This window comes from Carassius gibelio, chromosome B13, assembly GCF_023724105.1.
Source record: "Carassius gibelio isolate Cgi1373 ecotype wild population from Czech Republic chromosome B13, carGib1.2-hapl.c, whole genome shotgun sequence".
Lineage (NCBI taxonomy): Eukaryota > Metazoa > Chordata > Actinopteri > Cypriniformes > Cyprinidae > Carassius > Carassius gibelio.
In genome coordinates this window covers 5,739,440-5,761,998 of record NC_068408.1, presented here as the reverse complement: position 1 = coordinate 5,761,998, position 22,559 = coordinate 5,739,440, and the positions used below count along the sequence as shown (strand labels likewise).

The 22,559-nt window shown below is 37.7% G+C and overlaps 3 protein-coding genes across 7 annotated transcripts in view; 2 read left to right on the top strand and 1 right to left on the bottom strand.

The window, feature by feature from the left end:
• Positions 1-13,272, top strand: part of cdh23 (cadherin-related 23) — a 226,438-nt gene extending 213,166 nt beyond the window's left edge. The window contains exons 52-68 of one of the 2 annotated variants that reach the window (XR_008156620.1): positions 707-884; positions 1,238-1,449; positions 2,141-2,335; positions 2,436-2,549; positions 3,492-3,621; positions 4,055-4,318; positions 6,059-6,220; positions 6,321-6,577; positions 6,690-6,787; positions 6,974-7,094; positions 7,183-7,262; positions 7,389-7,429; positions 7,567-7,627; positions 7,848-7,977; positions 8,602-8,724; positions 9,078-9,409; positions 10,123-10,256. Coding sequence is in view for 1 of the 2 variants with exons in the window: in XM_052573041.1 (XP_052429001.1) it covers positions 707-884; positions 1,238-1,449; positions 2,141-2,335; positions 2,436-2,549; positions 3,492-3,621; positions 4,055-4,318; positions 6,059-6,220; positions 6,321-6,577; positions 6,690-6,787; positions 6,974-7,094; positions 7,183-7,262; positions 7,389-7,429; positions 7,567-7,627; positions 7,848-7,977; positions 8,602-8,724; positions 9,078-9,188; positions 10,123-10,461 (2,616 nt within the window). In the remaining variant the exon portion in view is untranslated. Of the gene's footprint in view, positions 1-706; positions 885-1,237; positions 1,450-2,140; positions 2,336-2,435; positions 2,550-3,491; positions 3,622-4,054; positions 4,319-6,058; positions 6,221-6,320; positions 6,578-6,689; positions 6,788-6,973; positions 7,095-7,182; positions 7,263-7,388; positions 7,430-7,566; positions 7,628-7,847; positions 7,978-8,601; positions 8,725-9,077; positions 9,410-10,122 lie in introns of both variants that reach the window. The other variant, XM_052573041.1, reaches the window with a different exon arrangement.
• Positions 13,273-13,494: 222 nt separating this feature from the next.
• eif3s6ip (eukaryotic translation initiation factor 3, subunit 6 interacting protein) lies at positions 13,495-19,260 on the bottom strand. Its single transcript, XM_052573042.1, has 15 exons — positions 19,101-19,260; positions 18,867-18,909; positions 18,485-18,698; positions 18,329-18,408; positions 18,188-18,249; positions 17,998-18,067; positions 17,068-17,141; positions 16,787-16,958; positions 16,547-16,701; positions 16,279-16,449; positions 15,593-15,726; positions 14,495-14,668; positions 14,177-14,366; positions 13,963-14,043; positions 13,495-13,802 (listed from the first exon to the last, which is right to left on the bottom strand). The coding sequence occupies exons 1-15, from the start codon at positions 19,113-19,115 to the stop codon at positions 13,725-13,727; spliced, it is 1,713 nt and encodes a 570-aa protein (XP_052429002.1). The 5' UTR covers positions 19,116-19,260; the 3' UTR covers positions 13,495-13,724.
• Positions 19,261-21,113: 1,853 nt separating this feature from the next.
• smoc2 (SPARC related modular calcium binding 2) overlaps positions 21,114-22,559 on the top strand; it is a 31,309-nt gene continuing 29,863 nt past the window's right edge. The window contains exon 1 of one of the 4 annotated variants that reach the window (XM_052571683.1): positions 21,114-21,495. In XM_052571683.1, the coding sequence (XP_052427643.1) occupies positions 21,424-21,495 (72 nt within the window). In that variant the 5' untranslated portion in view covers positions 21,114-21,423. The remainder of the gene's footprint in view (positions 21,496-22,559) is intronic. The other 3 variants (XM_052571681.1, XM_052571684.1, XM_052571682.1) reach the window with 3 other exon arrangements.

Sequence of the window (22,559 nt, the reverse complement as noted above, 5' to 3'; positions counted from 1 at the left end):
GAACTTGTGTCGTCATTTTATCTCAATGTGAAATCAGGATTGTAACAACCTGTTCTGCAAACTTTAAAGTCCAGTTGACCACAGGATTAAAGACCAAACATGGATAAAATGAGTTGAGCAAGAGACATTGACACAGTCAAGGCGGAGTCTCCTTCACTTCCAGTTCCTGTTTAATAAGGATATGAAAAGAGCATAAGCTGTGCTTAATGAGGTTTAACAAGATGTGAAGTGTTTGTGAGGTGGCCAAGTGTTCAGCTTGCACTTCCTCTATTCACACTCTGCTGTTATGAGGAAATAGGAAGTATAGAAGCAAGACAAGCAGAAATTTATACCATCAGCGGATGCAATTTTCAGTGCAAACTTTGCATAATATTGACTTACTAAAACTCCAGATGTGAGTAAAATACAATTACAAATCAGCTTTGGTGAGTCCAGATGGCCAGTAACTGTTTCAGGATCTCTATCATCATTATATGTTTTATTTGGAATTGTTGGTTTGCTGTATTCCCAACCAGTGTTCATATATCCAACTCTCTTGTACACGTTTGCATTTTTTGCACAGAGAGTTTCAGTTTCATGTGAACAGTTTTGCATGAGCTGACCTCAAAAACTTTGAAAAACAACCAAAACAGCTTTTGTTACTCCTCCTTAACACCTCTGTATCAGCTCTGCGAGCTCCATCTTTCTCTCTCCCTGTGTCTGTCAGGTGCAGTTAACAGTGATGGATGTAAATGACTTCCGTCCACGCTTCTCAGAGCGAGTTTTCACCACTAGTGTGTTTGAGAATGAGCCGGTTGGTACGTCAGTGATCACAATGAAGGCCATTGACCTCGATGAGGGGGAGAATGCATTACTTACCTATAGCCTACAGGGCCCTGGAGCAGGTAAATTACATACACACAGAAATACAGAAATATAGATTCATGGGATGCAAATTTAAGATTAAAGAATTGGCTCTTGGAATTTTAATTGAATTGGATTTCTGTTACTTTTTTATAGTAAACACGAATATACACACACGCACACGTGCATAACTGTAACTTTAATTTAAACTTACATTATTTTATTTTAACTTACTATTCACCATAGTGTTTTCTACCTTGATTCAAAATCATGTGATTAATTGTTAATTCAAGACATTGTCAATTTACTTTTCATGTACAATTTGATAAACGCACTTGAGTAAGGCTACATAGTTTGATGATGTTTCTCATGTCTCTTCCTCTCTCCATCACAGATGCGTTCTCTCTGGATCCTGGCACAGGGCTGATTCGCTCCCTGCGGTTACTGCAGAGTTTCGAGAGGTTTAATCTGACAGTGGTGGCGACCGATCATGGCCGAACGCCCCTCTGGGGAACCGCCAGTCTTCAGATCACCGTCATAGATGTCAATAATAACAGGCCGGTCTTTGTGCGGCCCGCCAATGGCACTATCATGCACATACTAGAGGTGTGTAACAGTGTCCAAACCAATCGCTCGTTTTTATTACTAAATCATATTTTCTTTGTTTGAATGTGATGTCTAATGAATGCAGGCTTTCTCACTCATCCTACTAATTACAGCTCGACCACTTTTGATGTATTCTCAGTTATTCCACAGCACTCTTCTTGAGTCTTCCTTTTTGTTGTCTTCATGTAGCTGTCTAGTTGCATGCTGAAACATGCAGTAGAGATCTCGTGCTTGCTTGTGTGGTCAAGCCTCCTGTGTACATCTGACAGCCAGAGTGAAAAGATCATGTTGCAGATCTTTGTGATCATTTTGAAGCCCTTTATTTCTGAGCCCAAGCGATGAAACCCACCCCAGTGACTCAGAGAGATGTCAACAACAGTGTCATTATAACCAGATAGTATTTTGGAAACTTTATAAGTTCCTCTTGCATTAAGCACAAGTCTTAAAAACCTTTGAAATGCCTTTGATTAGAGTCAGAAGCACTAAATGGCACATCAAAATATAAATTAAGAGATTCCCTGCTTTTAATTCTGACGAATGTTCAATACTTTGTTCAATACCACTCAACACTTTGACCCAGATCTGTCACATGGAGGTTTGGATTGTGAGAGATTGGATGACCTGTTTTTGTTCAGGGTCAGACATCATGTATGAGTGAGCATTCGGTCATGTTTTGTGCGTGTTGTTGCAGGAACAGCCTCCCGGGCTGGTGGTGTACGAAGTGTTTGCTACAGACGAAGATGAGGGGGTGAACGGAGAAGTCCGGTACAGCTTTCTGCAGACAGGAGCAGGAAATAGGGACTGGGAGAACTTCCGTATTGATGCAGTGAACGGAGTGATCACAACTGCAGTTAAACTGGACAGAGAAAAACAAGCCCTTTACAGTGTGAGTCGCTCTTTCTAACCAGACACATTTCAAAATAAACAACCATTGAAAACAGCAGAAAACCCTCAAAAACACTTTCAATCTCTGTATTGGTGTGCAGCTGGTTGTGGTGGCCTATGACCTCGGGCAGCCCGTCCCGTATGAGACCATGCAGCCGCTGCAGGTGGCTCTGTCTGACATCGACGACAATGAACCTGTTTTTCTTAAACCTCCGGTAATGTTCTGATCATTTGTTTTTGATAATCAGATATATCACTATTTTTCAAGTACATACAATAGACAAATTGGCCATTTTAATAGCAGCCCTGCAAAACCAGACTTTCGTTATTTATGAAATAATAGTCAAAAAAACCTATGTTATTTAATTAAACATTTAAATCAACCTTTGAAAAAGTATTTGTTTGCATTTGATTTTATCACATTTGATACATCAGGCTTTTATGTAATAATATAATATAATATAATATAATATAATATAATATAATATAATATAATATAATATAATATAATATAATATAATATAATATAATATAATATAATATAATATAATATAATATAATACGATTCAATACAATATAATATAATATGAAACTCATACTCAAGGAGGTAAAGAAAACATCAATTTTATAAAGAGGGCAAAAAAGAGCAAAAATATGCCTGTATAAAAAAATATATCCTGTTGCTGGTAAATATTTGGCTGATCTGAAATTTTGATAGCTTGTGATGTAAATCAATAATATGTTTATATTAGTATATTAGACTGTGATATATAAATGCTTGGCTTTATGATCAAAACTTTGATAATTAAACAAAATATATAATGCAATGTGCTGCAGTGATGACTGAGAGATGTTAATCACATTCCTGTATTGTATTTAATGTTCACATCTTAACATGATTTATTTATTTATTTTTCTAAAAATGATGAACGGATAATCAAGTAACCCTACGTTGCCTCAGTCTAGTAAATGTTTGTCTGGAATGTTACGATCTTTATAAAAGTTTATTCTTTTGTAATAAGGCCTTAGAAATTTGCATATCAAATATAATGCAGTAGGCTTTAAAGGGACTTTCACATCATGAAATGTGATTGTTGAAAATTTTTCCCATCACTTATTGCTTAAGTCCTGAATTCTGTGTGTTGCGTGTATTTCAGAGAGGAAGTTTGCCGTATCAGTCTCTGTCGGTACCCGAGCACTCGTCTCCTGGGACTGTTGTGGGGAATGTGACTGGTGCAGTGGATGCAGACGAAGGCTCTAATGCTATCGTCTACTATTTCATTGCAGGTGTGGACACAACATCAAACAACAAAAATAAACCCTATAGAAGCATTTACATCAGTAAACCATGCTTATCCAGTGTTTGGCTCTGTTCAGCTGTTCGAGACTGTTAATGCAAATCTTACTTTGATTTTACTGAATTAAAATGTATCTGACAAGTAATCTCTCTTATCTGAACACATTCATGAAAGAATATACAGTATTTGAAGGCTAGTGAACCAAGAATCTTTGATCAGCTGCTGTAGGTCAGGACCGTTTCTTCATAGAACATTTCCGCCTGCAGTTACAAATGTACTACTCAGTTCACGCAATATTGTTGCATCAGGGATGAATTTCAGATTTCTGTGAAATTTAGAATTTTCCTTAGCAGAACATTGGTAGTATTTCATACATGGTTATTGTAAACATCTTATTAACTGCATTACTGATGCTCTTCTAGGAGGTGATTCTGAGGGAAACTTTGGGATGAGTGTTGCTGGAGTTCTACGGGTCAAAAAAGACCTGGATCGGGAAGAAATCCCAGTGTATTCCATCATCGTTAAAGCTTCCAGTAACCGAAGCTGGTCTCCTCCGAGAAGTCAAAGGTCACAGCGGGCCCAAGTGCTTGACCCAAGCCGTGACCCTACATTACAGGAAGTAAGAATCTTCCTTGAGGACATCAACGACCAGTCTCCAAGATTCACAAAGATGGAGTACACTGCAGGTAACGGATTTGTTGAATTTTTAAACTATTTTCAATGTTTTTATTTTACGGTGGTGTGAAGAGTACCTGAACACCATACTTTAGTAAAAGTACAGATACCTTACAGTGAAAATTACTCCACTACAAGGTAAAAGTCACCAATTCCAAAACAACTTGATATTTAACAGTACTTAAGTATTTTTACTTATATGAAATATAGGCTCAAAAAAGGCACTATAAAAGAGACTCGCCAGTGAAAAACTTTAACGTTGTGGAGAAACAGGAGAAAACAGGTAGAGGCAAGGATCTGTGTGCAGGTATTTAATGACAACCTAGAACAAACAATAAATCAAAAACCACAGGGAACAAAGAACAGATTGACGGACAAACAGACTACAATTACACTCAGCAACTCACAAGGAACTAAAGAAACACTAGGGGTATATAAACACAGGGCTAACAAGCATAACAAGACACACCTGGGTAGACTAAGTAAGAGGAACCAATGAACAAACAGACTACAAACAACACAGGAGACAGGAAGGACACAGGTAGAAGATCCTTCAAAAAGGTCTATTCAGTATAATGGGTGAATAAAATAATCCATCCAAATAAAAAAAAAATCATAGTCTTTTTGCGCTGAATGTGCTGTTTCAGCGTCATTGCCGCTGCAGTCACGTCCTCATCTCAAATAGAAAACACCTGTGATTCACAACTACTTGCTTAGGAACTTACATTCATGTAATGTAGCCTTGTTGACAAGTTTGGGTGAGTAGTGGCAAGATAATAGTGCTTTCAGTGTAGTTGGTGCAATGCAAAATGTAATGTGTAATTGCAACACTCATTTCACATGTAGTGGAGTAAAGAGTACATATGCTTATTCAAAAATATAGTGAAGTAGAGTAAAAGTTGCTAATATCTTTGATGCTCAGTAAAACTACAGAAAAATTAAAATTAAATTAAATTAATGTATTTAGCAGAAGCCATTTCCCAAAGCGATTTACAGTGCATCCAGGCTAACAATTTTTACTTATCATGTGTTCCTGGGGAATCAAACCCTCAACCTCGTGCAACCTCGTCCAATCAGAGCTGCGGTCCGTAACTTTGTTTGTGTTCAAAATGTAGAAAAATGTATATAATAAGCGAGTACACCATGAATCCATTTTCCAAACCGTGTTTTTGGCTTGTCCTGAATCACTAGGGTGCACCTATAATAAGTGTTTATATTCAGACTATTTTAGATTGCTTCGGGGATATCGCGGCGGAGTAACCCAGTACCTTTGTGATTCTTCATAGACATAAACAGAGAGAAGTAGTTCCGGCTACGAGGTTCTTCCGCAAGACGCAAGCAGTTCTGTTTATTAATCGCTAGAGCGTCAAAAGTTCCCCTACCGCAGCTTTAATTTACTTTGTATTTATTTATTTTGTCTAAAACCCTCTAGCATCACTAACCGATCAAAATTGACCCTTTCTACCGCTTGCAACTTCTACTTATGCTTTTGCTGATCATCTTCATATATTTTGTCAAAGAAACTTCTGTAATCTAGTTATAATCTAAGCTGCACAAATAAATTATACAAATATTGAGAAAAAATGCCAATACGGTTGAATGCGACCTTCATGTAACATAAATAAAAATAAATGTTGTTTATATATTATGTAAGTATTTTAACTGCTTTTATGTTTTATTTTAATTCAATCCCTATGACATCCTGTTTAGATAAGTAAACGCAAGCTTACCTGTCTCTCTTTCTCTGTCAGGTGTGGCTGCAGATGCTAAAGTGGACTCAGATCTGATCCGGGTTCAAGCGATTGATAATGACATTGGCAACAACAGTCTTGTTCTTTATCACATTCTGTCTATCCACTACATCAAACTACATTCCAATGACTCTGAAGAAATGCCCAGCGTTTTCATCATTGGTGTGTGTGCTTTACACACTTGCTTAACTTTCTGTTGAAATGTCAGGTAATTTAGATTAGTGTTGTTTTTTTATTGACTCTTCTTTTTTTTTTTTTTCAGGTGACACTAATGGAGTCATCCGGACGCATGACCTGTTTATGGCTTATGATCCGGGTTATTTTATGGTGGAGGTTTTGGCGAGCGATCTGGCAGGACACAGTGATGTGACACTGGTGGGCATTTACATTCTCAGAGACGACCAGCGGGTGAAGATCGTCATTAATGAAATTCCAGAGCGTGTGCGACTGTTTCAAGAGGAGTTTATAAACCTGCTCTCAAACATCACTGGAGCCATAGTCAACACTGATGACGTACAGGTACACGCATGCTTGTGCTGTCATTATTACTATCGTGAGAAGTTAAACTACAATCCTTGTCTCTACAGTTATATCCAGTATTTCTCCTGTCATGACCATTTCTTTCCCATAGTTTCATGTGGATAAAAAGGGCAGAGTGAACTTCGCTCAAACCGATGTTCTGATTCATGTGGTCAACAAGCAGACCAACCGTATTCTAGATGTGGAGAGGTAAGAGTTATATACCAAACATGATCGATACATATCAAATGCAGACGTTTCATGAACTATACAGCTTGATTGATTTTTTTATACTGATTATGATTGCATTTGATTAATGCAGTAGTATAATCTGCAGTTGCTTTGATTCTTTCAGGATGATTGATTGATTGATTGATTCACTGAATTGGTTTTCAGGGTGATTCAGATGATTGATGAGAACAAGGAGCAGTTGAGGAATCTGTTTAGAAACTACAACGTTCTGGATGTTCAGCCAGCTGTGACTGCTCGTGCACCTGATGACCTCACCAACTTACAGGTGTGTGTGTGTGTTTGTTTGTATACGATGTATTTGCTGTATTAAGAAAACATTATACACACCATGAATGCCTGTTCATTTCTTTCAGATGGCCATTATCATCTTGGCAGTTTTACTCTTCCTTGCAGCTATGTTGTTTATCCTGATGAACTGGTATTACCGCACAGTGTGAGTACTTTCTGCATTATATTTCCACAGAAAGAAGCACCACTTCAAATCCTTTTCTATAACTGGCCATATTCACTCACTTCCTGTTCAACGCATAACCAGATTTTTGTTTCTTGTTTTCAACAGGCACAAAAGGAAGCTGAAGGCGATTGTTGCTGGCTCCACAGGTAAGTTGCTGGGAATGTCCCATCCCTCTGTCAGGAGGAAGTGAAAACTAATCCTCACATGGGTTCAAGTTTAACAAACATTGCTTTGTGTTTGTTGTCAAGGTAAAGCATATTTGGTTTTCTCTCTCTATTTTCAGGAAATCAGGGGTTGATGGATATTCTGGATATGCCCAACACAAACAAGTACACGTTTGAAGGGTGAGTGAGTGATACAATGGTGTAGTTGATATGATCCTGTCCGTATATGTCTTAACAGAGCTCTCAACTGCTAAAATAATCACAGGTGTGGCAAACCTTAACATACTCTTAATATTTGAGATGTGTTCCAAATACAATGCTGATTATTATCTAACGGACTAAATTGCAAGGTTTAATTGATTGCATCACAATGCATCTCTTTCTCTGTGTGTGCTTGTAGAGCAAATCCAGTGTGGCTAGATCCTTTCTGCAGGAATCTGGAATTAGCAGCACAGGCAGAGCATGAGGACGACCTTCCTGAAGACTTAAGTGACATTGCTGACCTCTGGAACAGCCCGGCTCGCACACATGTAATAAACTAAAAACAAATTGTCAAAATCATGCCATGGTGCATGTATTGTCATCACACGAACCTAGACCTTCTCTTTGTCTTCTCTTGCCTTTGTGGGTTACTTAAAGGGATAGTTCACCCAAAAATTAAAATTAGATTTTTATCTGCTTACCCCCATGACATCCAAGAAGTGACGGTTTCTTCAGTGAAACACAAACTGAGATTTTTATCTGAAACCGTTGCAGTCTATCAGTCTTATAATGTAATTTGACGGGAATCACGGCTAAAACATACAATAAAATGTAAATAAAAACATAGCAAGCAGACACATGCTTCTTCTTCTTCTTGCTTTACAGCGGATCGCTTGGTTTTGTTGGTGTATGTTTTTTTGTTTTGTTTTATTGTATGTTTCTGAATATAATATAATATTGCCATACGCTTACATTATAAAGCTGTCAGACTGCAACGGTTTCAGTAAAAATAATCTCTAAGTTTGTGTTCTACTGAAGAAACAGTGTCACCTACAATCTTGAATGTCCTGGGGGTAAGCAGATAAACATCAAATGTTCATTTTTGTGTGACTATCCCTTTAAGTGTCATCTTCAAGTTATAGGGAACTAAATAAATATCTTGTTTTCTATAGGGTACATTTGGACGTGAGCCTCAGGCCTCTAAACCAGAGGATGACCGATATCTACGAGCTGCTATTCAGGAGTATGACAACATAGCCAAACTAGGACAAATCATGAGAGAGGGGCCTATCAAGGTTAGAACATTCACTCCAAATCTGATATCAGAGCTACTAATAAACCTGTCAAAGCTTGGAGGACATAAACAGGCAAACCAATAAAGATCGCTGATAGCAATAATAGAAGATGGGATCATCATAGTGCTTCAGTACTTTTTGAGGCCTGATTCCTAGACACAAATCTAAACTAGAACATATTTCAAATGTATTTTCAGTTTAGAATCAACATTTATGGTGTCTTAAACTCAGTTTGGGACCCAATATAATAAAATGTGGAGTGAGATCATGTTGTTAATGAAGTGAATTGTCAGAATCGTGCTAAAGGATTCAGTTCATAAGACACTACATGACAAGTGCTGCCATCCAATCAGGGCTCGCTGCTCAAGGTGGTTCTGGATGACTACCTGAGACTCAAAAAGCTGGTTGCCGCCCGCATGGTCACCAAGTCAACCAGCAACGGTGACCAGTCTTCAGTCACAGAGGTGGGCGATGTGACAGGGTGCTGTGTTTGCTCTTCCTCTACATCCTCTTCCTCGCTGCTGGCTGACTACATCTCAACCCTGTCCTTTCAGTAGAAACCTTGGATACTCCTTCTGTCCAGAGTCATGTGACCCTGCTGACGTTTCCCAGGCTGTTTCACAGTCTGCTCACTGCTCTCCACTGCTTCACAGATCTCTGTTTCCTCTAAAACTGTTGTCAAATTGTAAGTTTATTTGTTGTTAATGGTTATTTTTCTCCTTCCTTACATTGTCTTGAATCCATCCATGCATCCATCTATCTGTTATTCCATACATGTATTGTTGAATCCATCAATCTACCCAACCTTCATGCATCCATTTATTCATCAATGCATCTACCAAACCAAAACTCCACACGTCCATCTATAATTGCAACCATCAACATTTCCATCTCACCATCCATCTATTCATCATGCCATCACTGCATCCATCTTTCCTTTTATTCACCCACATGCATCCATCTATTCATCTACCAATCCATAATTCCATGCATCCATCTCATTGACAACTCCATCCCACCATCCATATATTTATCACTCCATCATCTACAATCCATCAATATATTCAACAATCCATTATTACATTCATCAACTAAAAAAAAAAATTAATTCCTCCATTTACTCACTCATCCATGCATCTGTCCATCCATGCATTCAACTACTATTGCATCTATCCATAATTACATCCCCATATGTCCATTCATGACTCCATCATTCCGTTCATTGTTTTATCATTGTATCCTGCTTTCCTTGTATCCATTCACCAATCCATAAATGAATCATCAAACCATCCAAAAAAATTACCATAAACCCACCCAACCATCCATCCATACATTCATTCATGCATTCATCACTCCATCATTGCATCAATTTCATTCATTCATCCATCCATCTCTCAGCTGATCCAAAGTGACCTGGATGAAGATGACGAGGAACGTGTTGGTGTCGGAGGTCGAGGAACCCTTCGCTTCAAGCACAAACTCCCAATCGAGCTCAGGGGTCCTGATGGGGTGCATGCGGTTCACGGCAGCACAGGCACGCTGTTGACCTCTGACCTCAACAGCCTGCCTGAAGATGATCAGCGGGCGCTGGCACGCTCCCTTGAAGCCTTGCACGCAGATGGTGGACTGTATGCTGAACGCAATGCCCGTACAGAATCTGCAAAATCCACACCTTTGCACAGAAACAAGGGCAATGACACTCTGTCTGGGAGTCCGTTAGAGATCACAGAATTATGACTAGCCGAGGCCTCGCTGGTCTGAGAAAATGTACAATGTGCATGGCATGCCTGGCTTCTTGTTTTTAATGGAAACTCTTTCCTGCGATGTGGAGAAGAGTTCAGGTTTGTAAGGGCCAGGTGTGAGGAGGGTGTGTAGATGTGTAGTATGTGTGTGGACCTGGAACACACAAAACAAGGGCAGCTCATCTTGTCAGAGATACTTCAAGAGTAATGAGACTTTAACCGCACACACTCACTCAAACTACACAAGGGGATGAATGCACTCTCAGATCAGTGGAAGGCCGAATACAGACACTATTTTTTTTTATTTAGTTACTTTTTTATATTTTAGTGGGACACCACTGCTTATGAGAGTATATCTCTGGGGCTTTTCACACCGTGATTAACCCTGGGTTAAACATTATTTCACACTTCGAAATAGTGCATAGTGTTTAAATTCACAAAGCACAAACAGTTCCTCTTGTCTGCCATTGCATTAACATTGTCATTTTGCAGGTGCTTTTGTCCAAAGTGACTTACATTTGGGCAGAGTACATAAAGCGATTCTTCTTAAAGAGACACAGGAAGTGCTCATCATACCAAGTTTCAGGCCTTTGTTAAAGTTTTTTTTTTTTTAGCTTAATTTATTGGTTGAAAAAATGAAATTCCCCCCTAAACACACGCCATTAAATGAGCTCATGTTGCTGCGTCTTTTCACCCAATCTAACTTACAAATGGCTGACTTTTAGCTGTCGTCACTGCTAGTATTATTGCGGTACTCATATTGCAAATTACTGTCAGTGTCGCAGTATTTTCCAGATAGTTCCATAATGCGTTATGTTCGTAAATATTATCACATTCTGTACCAAAACTCTTGTAGCTCAGTCGCGTTTGGCATTTAGTTTGACAAGGAGCACAAGAGATGGAGAGCAATGCATTATAACGGAACCCGTGGATCTCGAGATTCATTTCTACTGATTGAACAAGATGTGACACAGTTGAGTTCAGTGGACACTCGAGGTTTGTTGTGGTGTTTGGTTACCACGATTCAAATGAAATATTGAAACAAAAGCCCCATTCACAAATACAGATTTTACTAGTAAACTACCGGTAAGTTACCATTAGGAGATAATGTGTGAACAGGACCTTTTCAAAAATACTTTTCCTACAATTTACCAGTACGAGAAGTTGTAACATTACCAGTTAATTACTGGTAATGTGCAGTGTGTGATCATAGGTAATCATAACCAATCATAACATTGACACAGATGTGCGCTGTGTAGTTCAGTTTGAAGTCATTTAATGCAATCTCTCTGGGACAAAAGAAGCTGCATGAATGTGAACATTTGGTTAGTGATTTCACAGAATTGATCTGTAATTTGGAACCGGTGTTTGAATGGTGCTTTACCAGTAAAAAGATGGAATCAATCCTTGCCTGTGTAAACAGCACATTTTTGTATTTACCGGTAAAGTTGTCCAGTAATTTACAGCAATTTACTTAAAAATTGTCAAGGTTTTACCAGAACATGAATGGTTTTAATTCTGAATACTTGATAGAGCTAAATGTCATATCTAAATAATTTAAGTGGTACTACACTGCTACGGTTTAGTGAAAAATATGAGATGCTATACTTTTAAGGCAAGATGGCCTCATTTACACGTTTGTAAAAGCAGGTCGTGTGCTTTAAAATTGTTAACCATGTAAAAACATGCTTTATTGATTTATTTATAAACCATGGGTTAACAAGTGTGAAAAGCCCATTTGATATAAAGAATAAACAAACACAAGAACACAGACTGTACTGCAAGCTGCTCTGTGTCCGTGTCTTTATAGTGACTTTTAAGACATTACAAAAATGACTTCATGAACTCTTTAAAAAATTGTGGACTATCTGAAAAAAGTGGATGACTACATTCAAGAAAATGGACAAAAAGCTGTTCCATGGACTAATGAGGAAAGCCAGTCAGCAGACCACACACTGTTTCCACTGAACACTGAGGCCAGAGGTTTGTCTGGTCAGCTACAAAACATTTAATTTTTGCTCGAACTGAAAGACTTGTGTGTGTTGTGTTTGAATAAAAACGGCAGTGAAACTATACACAGTGAAACTGCTTGAAAGGTTCATGTCATGCCATAACTCGATTTTACCTTTAAAAAAAAAAAAAGGCAGAAAAGTCTAATATAAAAGTCAAGCTATTATGGTTCATTTACACAACACTGAGAAGAACCTAAGAAGAGCAAATACCATGTCTTTATTTTCCTTTACTTTTTTGATATAGAAAAATAAAGATTACAAAAGATATTTTTGGAAAAGAAAAATGTTGACCTACTAGAGTTGAGTATAAATGGTTGTATTTAATTGTATTTATTTTTCAACATTTTATACCAGATTATTTGAATTTTGTGTGTTTTAAGGCATTCTTTTGTTCCCTCTCATTATTGTCTAGTCACCAGCATTGAGGCTGTATATGGAAAGTCTTTGTGGATCCTGTTTCAATAAACAAAATATGCAATGGTTTTGCCTTAAGGTCCTGAAGATGATAAAATATTGACTAAAGCAGCATTCATCATGAGGACGGCATTCCTCTGTGTATTAAAGCCCAGAAGCAGGATATTAAAGAGAGTAACATGGCCCATGATACAGGATATACACTGCACTGACAGAAAATTGTATATCTTAAAAGTCCTGTTACTTTTTGAATAGTGTATTAAAATCAAACTGGAAAAGTTAAACGATTACACAATCCTGACACCCATAAAAATGCTGCTGTCAAAGTGGAAGGTATTTTTTGTTGGAATATGTTGTGAACCCCAAAGTTGTCTAAAATAAATGGAAAGAAAAAAAATGTGATTTTGCATTGTTTTTGATCCTCTTGCTAGATCATGCAACTGAATACAAAGATTCTTCCGCCACCTAGGGGCATGCATACTAGAATTGCAGGCCTTCATGTGTGTAAAGTGCAAGTGTAAACAGATACTCAGAGCCTCATTTATGAAACATGAACCTATGTAAATTGTCACTGTTAACTCAAAGACGACTTTAAACTACAGTTCAGCCACATCATAAATTTTTATTGATTTAGAAAAACAGACTCCTATCAGTTTTACTTATGTCCAGAACAAGTCAGTGAAATGAACTGAAAGGGCTTATGGTTCAGAAATGGCCTCCAACTGGTTTAAGGAGTAGCTGATTGGTTGAGAAGTCTGGGTTAGCCTGTGATTGGTGGATATCACAGTCAGATCAAATTAGGGTTTGATTAGTTCATCTGGTGGGATCTGCATTATGTGGCACGTGATGTGGAGGTACTCGAACTAGAGGAGGCACCAGTCAGAGGCATTTTCTTCAGCGTTCGGTTAAGCTACAGAAGATAAATGAGGTACAATCAAAACATGACGACATAGAGGATCCATTCAAAAACAGATCCATAAACTGGAATTTAACAAAGGAAATAAATGTTCAGAAATTTAGAGAAAATTTACAAAAATGTAAATGTTTAAAAATTATTCAAGAGCACGAACCTCCTCAAACTTGTGGATCTGTCGGATGAAGAAATCTCCATATCGACGGGCAACCTTGGTGTCTGCAATATGGATCATATCCTGGTGGAAGACCAAGTACATTCACTTTTAGAGTGACTTGCCAGTAAAAAACCTCCAGCTTACTAAATATTATTTTCAAAATATAAAATTCTATTTGGCAGTTTAAAGACAGAAACTCAACACACACACAAACCTTGTCAATGTAGAAGTCGACCTCAGAGGCAGATTGAAATTCTCCATCCAGAGCAGAGACGCCGCTGGTCCACACCAGGTTCTTCATCTTGTGTTTGAAGACCAGAAGCTGGATGCGAAACTCCTGCTCGGACATGTCCAGGAATCCAGCCAGTTTGGCCACAGGCATGGTGGTGTAGAGCTTCAGGAAACTGAGAGAGACGCATGGAGTCAGCAGAGGACATTTCACAGCTTTTCTAATAGCCAATCGCCAAAGTGAAGGAGATCTCATTACACATCATCATAGAATTCATCAGAAGAGACAGAACTGCTGTTGTACCTGCGGATGGTGGAGAGCTGCGCCTGCTGCTGAACCTCCTCTGCAAACACCTTCAGCTGCTGCTGGAATGGTTCTTTGTGGTAATTAGGATGAACATTATCATAGTTTGGAACTACGGGTGACAGAAACTTGGGGCAGGCGAAGCTGAACAACTCCTCGAACACCTGAAGATCTCTGAAAAAGAGGAGAAACAAAAAAACTTAGCTGCTCCTTTTATTTTAGATGAATGTCTTATGTAAATTATACATTATATTATCCTTTTTTTCTAAATATCAAAATATATGCTGTGATCAAAAATTTTGGGGACAGTAATTAAAAAAAGGTTTACATTAAATTGAGCAAGGATGTTTTAAATTAATCAAGACATTTATGACAAAAAATTTTGTTGTTTTTTATTTCAAATAAATGCTGTTTGTCTGAACTTTCTATTTATCAAAGAATCCTGAATATGTATCTTATTTCATCACAGAAATAAAAAACATTGAAATGGTAAAGTTATTTTAAAGGGATACTCCACCCCAAAAATAATTTGTCATTAATCACTTAACCCCATGTCGTTCCAAACCACTAAAAGCTTTGTTCATCTTCAGAACACAATTGAAGATATTTTGGATGAAAACTGTGAGGCTTGTGACTGTCCCATAGACTGCCAAGTAAATGACACTGTCAAGGTCCAGAAAAGGATGAAAGACATCGTCAAAATAGTCTATCTGCCATCAGTGGTTCTACCGTAATGTTACGAAGCGACGAGAATACTGTTTGTACAAGCAGAACACAAAAATAACAACTTGATTCAACCATTTGTCTCCTCTGTGTCTCTCCACATATCTTAAATTGTGTTCTGAAGACGAACAAAGCTTTTACGGGTTTGGAACGACATGGTGGTAAAGTGATTAATGAAAATTTTCTTTTTGGGGTGGAATATCCTTTTATATTTCAATAATATTTCACAATATTACCGTTTTACTGTATTTTTGTTCAAATAAATGCGGTAAATCTAAGATCCTTTCACAAACATTGATAATACATTTTGTTTCCATCCCCTAAGTGTGGTATGTTAACTTAGCATAATCAAGCATAATGTGTGTGTGTTCTCACCCTTTCTGCATGCGGAGCATCTTGTCTCCGTATTTCTCGCGCAGCTGTGTGTGGATGCTCTCATCGATGCGCATGGGGTACATAGTGAGAGCGATGGCCAGCAGACCGTGCATCTGCTCGTTCTGTTTATTAATCTGTGAAGAAAACAATACACAATTTAGATTGAAAACAATCTTCAATTAAAACACCTGGAATATCAATGCACAAAATTACAGCAGCACCTTCTTCAGGATTTGCATAATTTAATAATTACATCAGCATTACGGTATTTTCCGGACTATAAGTCACACTTTTTTTTCATAATTTGGCTGGTCCTGCGACTTATAGTCAGGTGCGACTTATTTATCAAAATGAATTTGACATGAACCAAGAGAAATTAACCAAGAGAAAACATTACCGTCTACAGCCGCCAGAGGGCGCTCTATGCTGCTCCTGTAGCCTGCCAAAGAAAGCAGAGCGCCTCCTCTCGCGGCTGTAGACGGTAATGTTTTCTCTTGGTTCTTGGTTCTAAATAAATGCGACTTATAGTCCAGTGCGACTTTTTTCCTCGTCATGGCGTATTTTTGGACTGATGCGACTTATACTCAGGTGTGTCTTACAGTCAGAAAAATACGGTATTCTTTTTACAGTAACAGTGTCATTTAAGCATTTTAACAACCAATACCACAAAGACAGAAAGCACTGACCATCTCATACTTGTAGGTGGTTCTCTGGAACATGTTTCTGGTCCTCTGGATGTACAACAGGATGTTAGCGAAGACACGAATGGCGTCCTGATAGCGTCTCATCATCAGATACGCGAAACCCACATAATAATATGTGGTGATCTGACACTCGGGCACACGTGAATACATGCTCTGAAAAACACAAACAACCAGATTTAGGTTTTTTTTTTTTTTTATTGTCTTGAGACAACACTACTTTCCCAGTGACAATAGAGGGATATTTTCTTACCTTCTTGTTGAGCTCGATGTTCTCCAGGACTTTGATGGCCTGATAGTAATCGCCCAGCAGAGAGTGAAGCCTCAGCAATCCCACCAGACTGAAATAACCCAACATCTTATAGAGAGAGTGACGGCCGTATTCTCCAGCCACGGACTCTGGGTCACCTGTGACACAAACACAAGCGTCACACTGACATCTGGATCAGACGAACAAGAAACCAAGGCATGAGAGCTGGTTGGCGTCTTTCACCTCCGCTGGTGTACACCTCCAGCTGACCGTTGATGTTGCTCTTGTCCACCAGAGAGTGAAGGACATTCAGCACGCTGTGAACGTTCCAGATCTTGGGATTGTTCCTCAGGAACTCGATCTCCTCCTCTGACTTCTGGGCCGTCTTACAGCGATACTGACTGAACGACTGGAACTGCAGAATGAAGAGAGAGAATTTCACTTCTACACGAACACATCAGTAACACAGGAGCCAGCAGTATAAGAGGACTTATGAGGACCAAGGGTCTTCTCAACAAACTTACCTGGTAAATGAACTCATCAATTATGTCCCATAACCACTGGTTAGGAAGCTCCAGAGGTGCTGGTCCATCAGCATCTGACAACATTAAACGCATTAAATCCATCAAACCCATTTCAATTGACTACTTCAACAGACTGGCTGACCTGAACATAAACCCTTTGACAATATTCAAAAAGCACAAACATTCAAAATGTTGGGGTCAGTAAATTTTTATGATTTTGAATTGCATTTTTTTTTATGACCAAAACTGCCTTTACTTAATCAAAAATACAGTAAAAGCAGTTTTATTGTAAAATATTATTACAATTCAAAATAAATTCTACTTTAATAAATTTGAAATTGTCATTTATTCCTTTGATAAAGCAGAATTTTATTATGTATTATACATTTTAGCATCATTACTCTAGTGTTCAGTATCACACGATCCTTCAGAAATCATGCTTTTGATTTTCTGCTCAAAACATATTTATCAATGTAGTGCTGCTTAATATTTTTGTGGAATCTGTGAAACATTTCTTTAAGGATTCTAAAATGAATAGAAAGATCAAAAGAGCAGCATACTTAAAAAAAAAAAAAAAAAGAAAAAAAGTTGTTACATAAATGGAATCACTATTAATCAATTTAATGCATCATTGCTGAAAAAAAAAGTGCATTAATGCCTTTCAAAAAAAAAAAAAAAAATAAAAGATCCCAAACATTTGAACATTAGTGTATAGGGAACATAGAATAACTTTGACAACAATTTTACCAACTACAACATAAGGAATGAATTCCTTAAAATGTTGCTCAAATAAGAAGATACATTGTCTACATATTTCACTATTTAAGTTTTTACACTAAAGTGGCTCAAATTGTTTATTACACAACAAAAACATTAGAAATAGTGCCCAAATTTAATTCCATCACAAGTAAATGATGTGTTTGCACTCACTGAGGATGTAGTTGAAGAGGTTGCAGTAATTGTAGTAGGACTCAAATCTCTGGTCAAGAGTTGGACCTCCCTGCAAAAGAGAAAAAGCCTCATTATTGACAGTCCTTCACATCAGACAAGAGCTGAGAAAGACCATATTCACAAAGACTCTTGTTGTAATTCCACGAGACAGGTGAGCGCAAACACTCACGCTGACTTTGGCGTAGATGTGCCTGTAATAAAGCTCCTTGTAGAGGATCAAGAAAACCGCATCTGTAACAGACAAAACAACACGCACATGTCAGTAAAGAAACATTCAATTCAGAGCTTCTGATGAGCAAAGATCACTCACCGTTGCCAACCAGGGAAGCGATGGCCTCTGCCTCCGGCCATGGTGAAGTCTTAAAGAAGCGCTCGGTCAGCTTGTTCCAGCTAAAGTGAGATAAAAGCTAAATCAACATTTCCAGACATCAGTACAAGCCGGTCTTATAACCGTACGGCTGCGCACCTGTTCTCATACACTTCCTGGATCTCGTAGATCTTCTGCTCAATGCTCTCGCTGGACACGCGGTTGGCCTGCAGCTCGTAAACCTTCTCATCGATCAGGTTTGAGACGGTCTTATGAAAATACTGCAGGAAGTTCTTGATGACCTCAGGGATCACATGATACGTCTGCTGGTGCTCGTACTGACGTTCATACGCCAGATCAGCTTTAGGGTCACCTGCAAAACACACAGACTTTTATAACAGCACACGTCTACTCACTTATCTGTCTAGAAGCTATGCAATCTATTCAGAAGCTTTATTAGGATGACATAAAGCTTAATATTACCAAAAATAGACACCCATATAAAATGGTCATACAGATGATAATCAATAACGTTCCTTACCGGTGTGATGGTCATAATCACTGGGAGTGTTATAAGGGTCATACTGCAAACAAAAAGAGAGAGTTTACATTATAAAGTCTGACATTTAAACACAAACATGCAGGTTGGCATATGTAACGTTAACTGAAAAGAGAGTGACAGTCTTATCGTGACGCGCCATTGATGAACTTCAAAACACGTTTAATCTCTCACGCACGCGCTCGTGAAGCTAGCTACACAGTCACGCGCACTCACCTCTTCGTCGTCCATCGGGTAATTAGAGATGAGGAAGGTTTATTCCTCTAGTTGGTGTTTAATCCGTTACGAAACCTTTAATAAATCCCACGACTGCCGCAATGCACGCGCGGAGAAGAGAGAGGAAGTCCACTGCACATGTTTCCGGTGACGCAGTCGAAGCGCACAATGCATTTTGGGCCATTGGCGGAATCCTTTGGCTGAATTGGACATAAGACTTAATTCTTTTACTGTCTATGCTTAATTCAGACGCGAAACAAGCTATTTTAAAACACTCAAAGTAATGGTGCATGCCAACGATTTTTTTTGTGTGTGTGTCTTTTTTTTTTAACCAGCAGCTTTATTGAATAAAATAGAGTTAACATAGGCTTAGTCTTAGAAAGGATTAGAAAAATAAAATATGGTTACTAGCTACTCTTTTACAAAAGTAAAACCATTTTTCAATACATTTTTCATAAATATTTATGGGGACCTGTGTTTCTATAATTTACATTTAATAATAACACAGTTCCTTGTGAAATATGTAGAAATTTGATAAAGTTTTACAGGATCTATTCTTAAAACATAAAACAACGTTCGAATGTAATTATGGTAATTACTAAATCATGTTTGTTTGTTTTTTGCTTTTTTCCCATAAATATACAAAATATCACATTTTCATTTTTTCTCTTTTATTTCAGTCAAATTTAGGAAATCCTCCCAAAAAAGCAAATTCATAATCATCATCATCATCATCATCACATTCAAAATAAACTATGTGACACAATAATTCCTTACTAATAACAAAGACTGTAAATACCCATAAAATGGAAAAACGAATAAATTATTAAAGTTTTGGTAGTATATTTAATTTACTGTAGTAGTATATTAACTTTAAGTTATATATATATATATATATATATATATATATATATATATATATATATATATATATATATATATATATATATATATATATATATATATATATATATATATATATAATTAGAAAAATTGTTACATAATAATAATAATAATAATAATAATTATACTTATTATTATTATTATTTGCCGCATATTGGCATTTTCCGTTATTTTTATGGTGAATGTTTTCTGAAATCGAGCTGCATTTCCACACGTGTCCTGTAGATGTCGCAGATGTTCCTATAATTAAGGATTCACATCTGCCTATCATATTCATTCTAACACTCTGCAGCTATTTCATCAGTTTTTATAGGCTTTTATAATGAGGAATTTCGTCAACTCACAAGACAAGTAATGAAACACCATGGATTATTGCGATTTTGTCAGCAACAAGACACCCAATTAATATTTAGTGTAGAGCTAATGAATCCAGTGAGTGAATTAATATCTCACAGAGAACTACTAAACACGAGAGGCAAAAATAGAAAGTGTGTCCTTTGAATGAACAATACTCTGAATTCCCACATGTGTAGTTTTGTCTCTGCACTCGTGGGAATCGAGGCTGTTATGAGTTTCAATAACTGCTGCCACATGTCTACTTATTTGGCTTGAAGAGAACTGGAGAAATGCTGTTCAAAGTGTTTGTTTTAAATTACTTTAAGCTACTCTGGCATGTTAGTGCAAACTAGAAAAAGTGTTAAAATATATATAAATAAATAAAAACGCACAATGAGATACAGAAGAGATTTTATTGATGATGATGACATGGTGCTTCTTATGCTGAGGATGATGGATTTATGTGGATAAAAACTGTAAATGAAGATGAAAAGTGTTAAACATCATCATTTTACATTGATCGTGTGTACACGTATTCCCAAACGGTCAGAATTAGGCTACGTCATAATTATTTATCTCATGATTATATTATATTATATTATATTATATTATATTATATTATATTATATTATATTATATTATATTATATTATATTATATTATAAACCAGTACAGCTTATCATCTAAACAAAGAGTGGTTCACGTGTGTTGTTGAGAAGAAAGAACAGAGGGAGGGAGAAGACAGAAGATTTCCCCCTCAGCTACCAGCATCTGTAAGAGATTCCACCCAAACTTACCTCCCGACTACAGCACGGGCATCCGATAAACACACACACACACACCGAGGGAGAGAGAGAGAGAGAGTCACACACTTGAGCAGAGGAGAGAGTAAAGACAGTCCAAACCGAGCGCTTCACTTCATTACGCAAAGGGAAATCACGCAGAACACAGTCCACGCCCGCGATACCGAGCACACACCGAGAGCTGTGAAGGGACGCGATTTAAGGAATTACGCGTCACGTTGGAGAATCGATCGGGTCTAGAGTGAGTTTCTGAGGATTTGGTGCGTCTGGAGAGCTGTGAGGATGCGCGTCTCGGTCCTGCTGCTGCTCTGCGCTCTTTACGCAGGACACGCGCACAAACTCTCCGCGCTCACGGTGGGTCACCACACTTCACTATCACTATATGATCGTGCACATTAACAGAACGATTGATTATGCAAAAATATTAATAGTCAGTATGTTTAAAAAATATATGTTTTATAGCATTTCTGACTCTTTCAATGTCTTTTAACCAATGTCCAAAAAATGTATAACATTATCTGCCGTCTAACATTTTCATCTAAAATGAACATTTTTATCAGGCTTTTATGTTTATGTTCAGTTATTTAACTATTATTGCATAGAAAATGACCTATACACTGCCATTAAAGTAAAATTACTGAACCTAAACATAAGAGCCTGATAAAAATGCAGATTTTAGAAGAAAATTTCAGATGGCACTTAGATGCTTTTGCATTATATATATACATATATGGTTTTCTGTTTAATACATTTTAGAATTTTTATTATTTTATTTTTTATTTTTTATAATTTTATTTCAAATTTCCCAAAATTATTTACATTTATACTCAAAATGTTTTAACTGGTAGTCTTTTTGTGGTGCCCTTAAAATGTAACACCACCCCCCCTCCCCCCATCACCAAGACTATTATTTACACCAATTAAAAATCACTGGTATGGGTCAGATCAGGCTGAAATAATTCCGAAACAGTAAATATGGCAGTTTGATATGTTTTTTTGTTATGCAGACTCAGCGCATCTTTGTGGTTGTGCTTGTGTGTTTGCTTAGTAAAACAAGAAGCTGAGACACAGCGTAAGGTGAGATGAGTAATCACGAGAATCCTATTTGGGATTAAGACGAGTGATGTTTGTGCACTCGCAATTCAGGAGGGTAACCAGAGATCCACAAGCTTTCTTTAAAACAATCACACACACACACACACAGACATAGTGGGAGCTACAGGTGCACACCCACCTTATGCTTTCCTTAATATGTGACAGGCTCTTGGTTTTGGCTGCTAAGTGCTGGGAACAGGAGATTTTCTCCCCTTCCTGCGGCCGCTGGCCTCTACATGGACGTCTGCCTGTGTACACAGGGTTAGGACTGCTGATTGCGGGAAGCCGCTCCCCATTAACTGAGTGAGAGAGTGAGTGTAGCT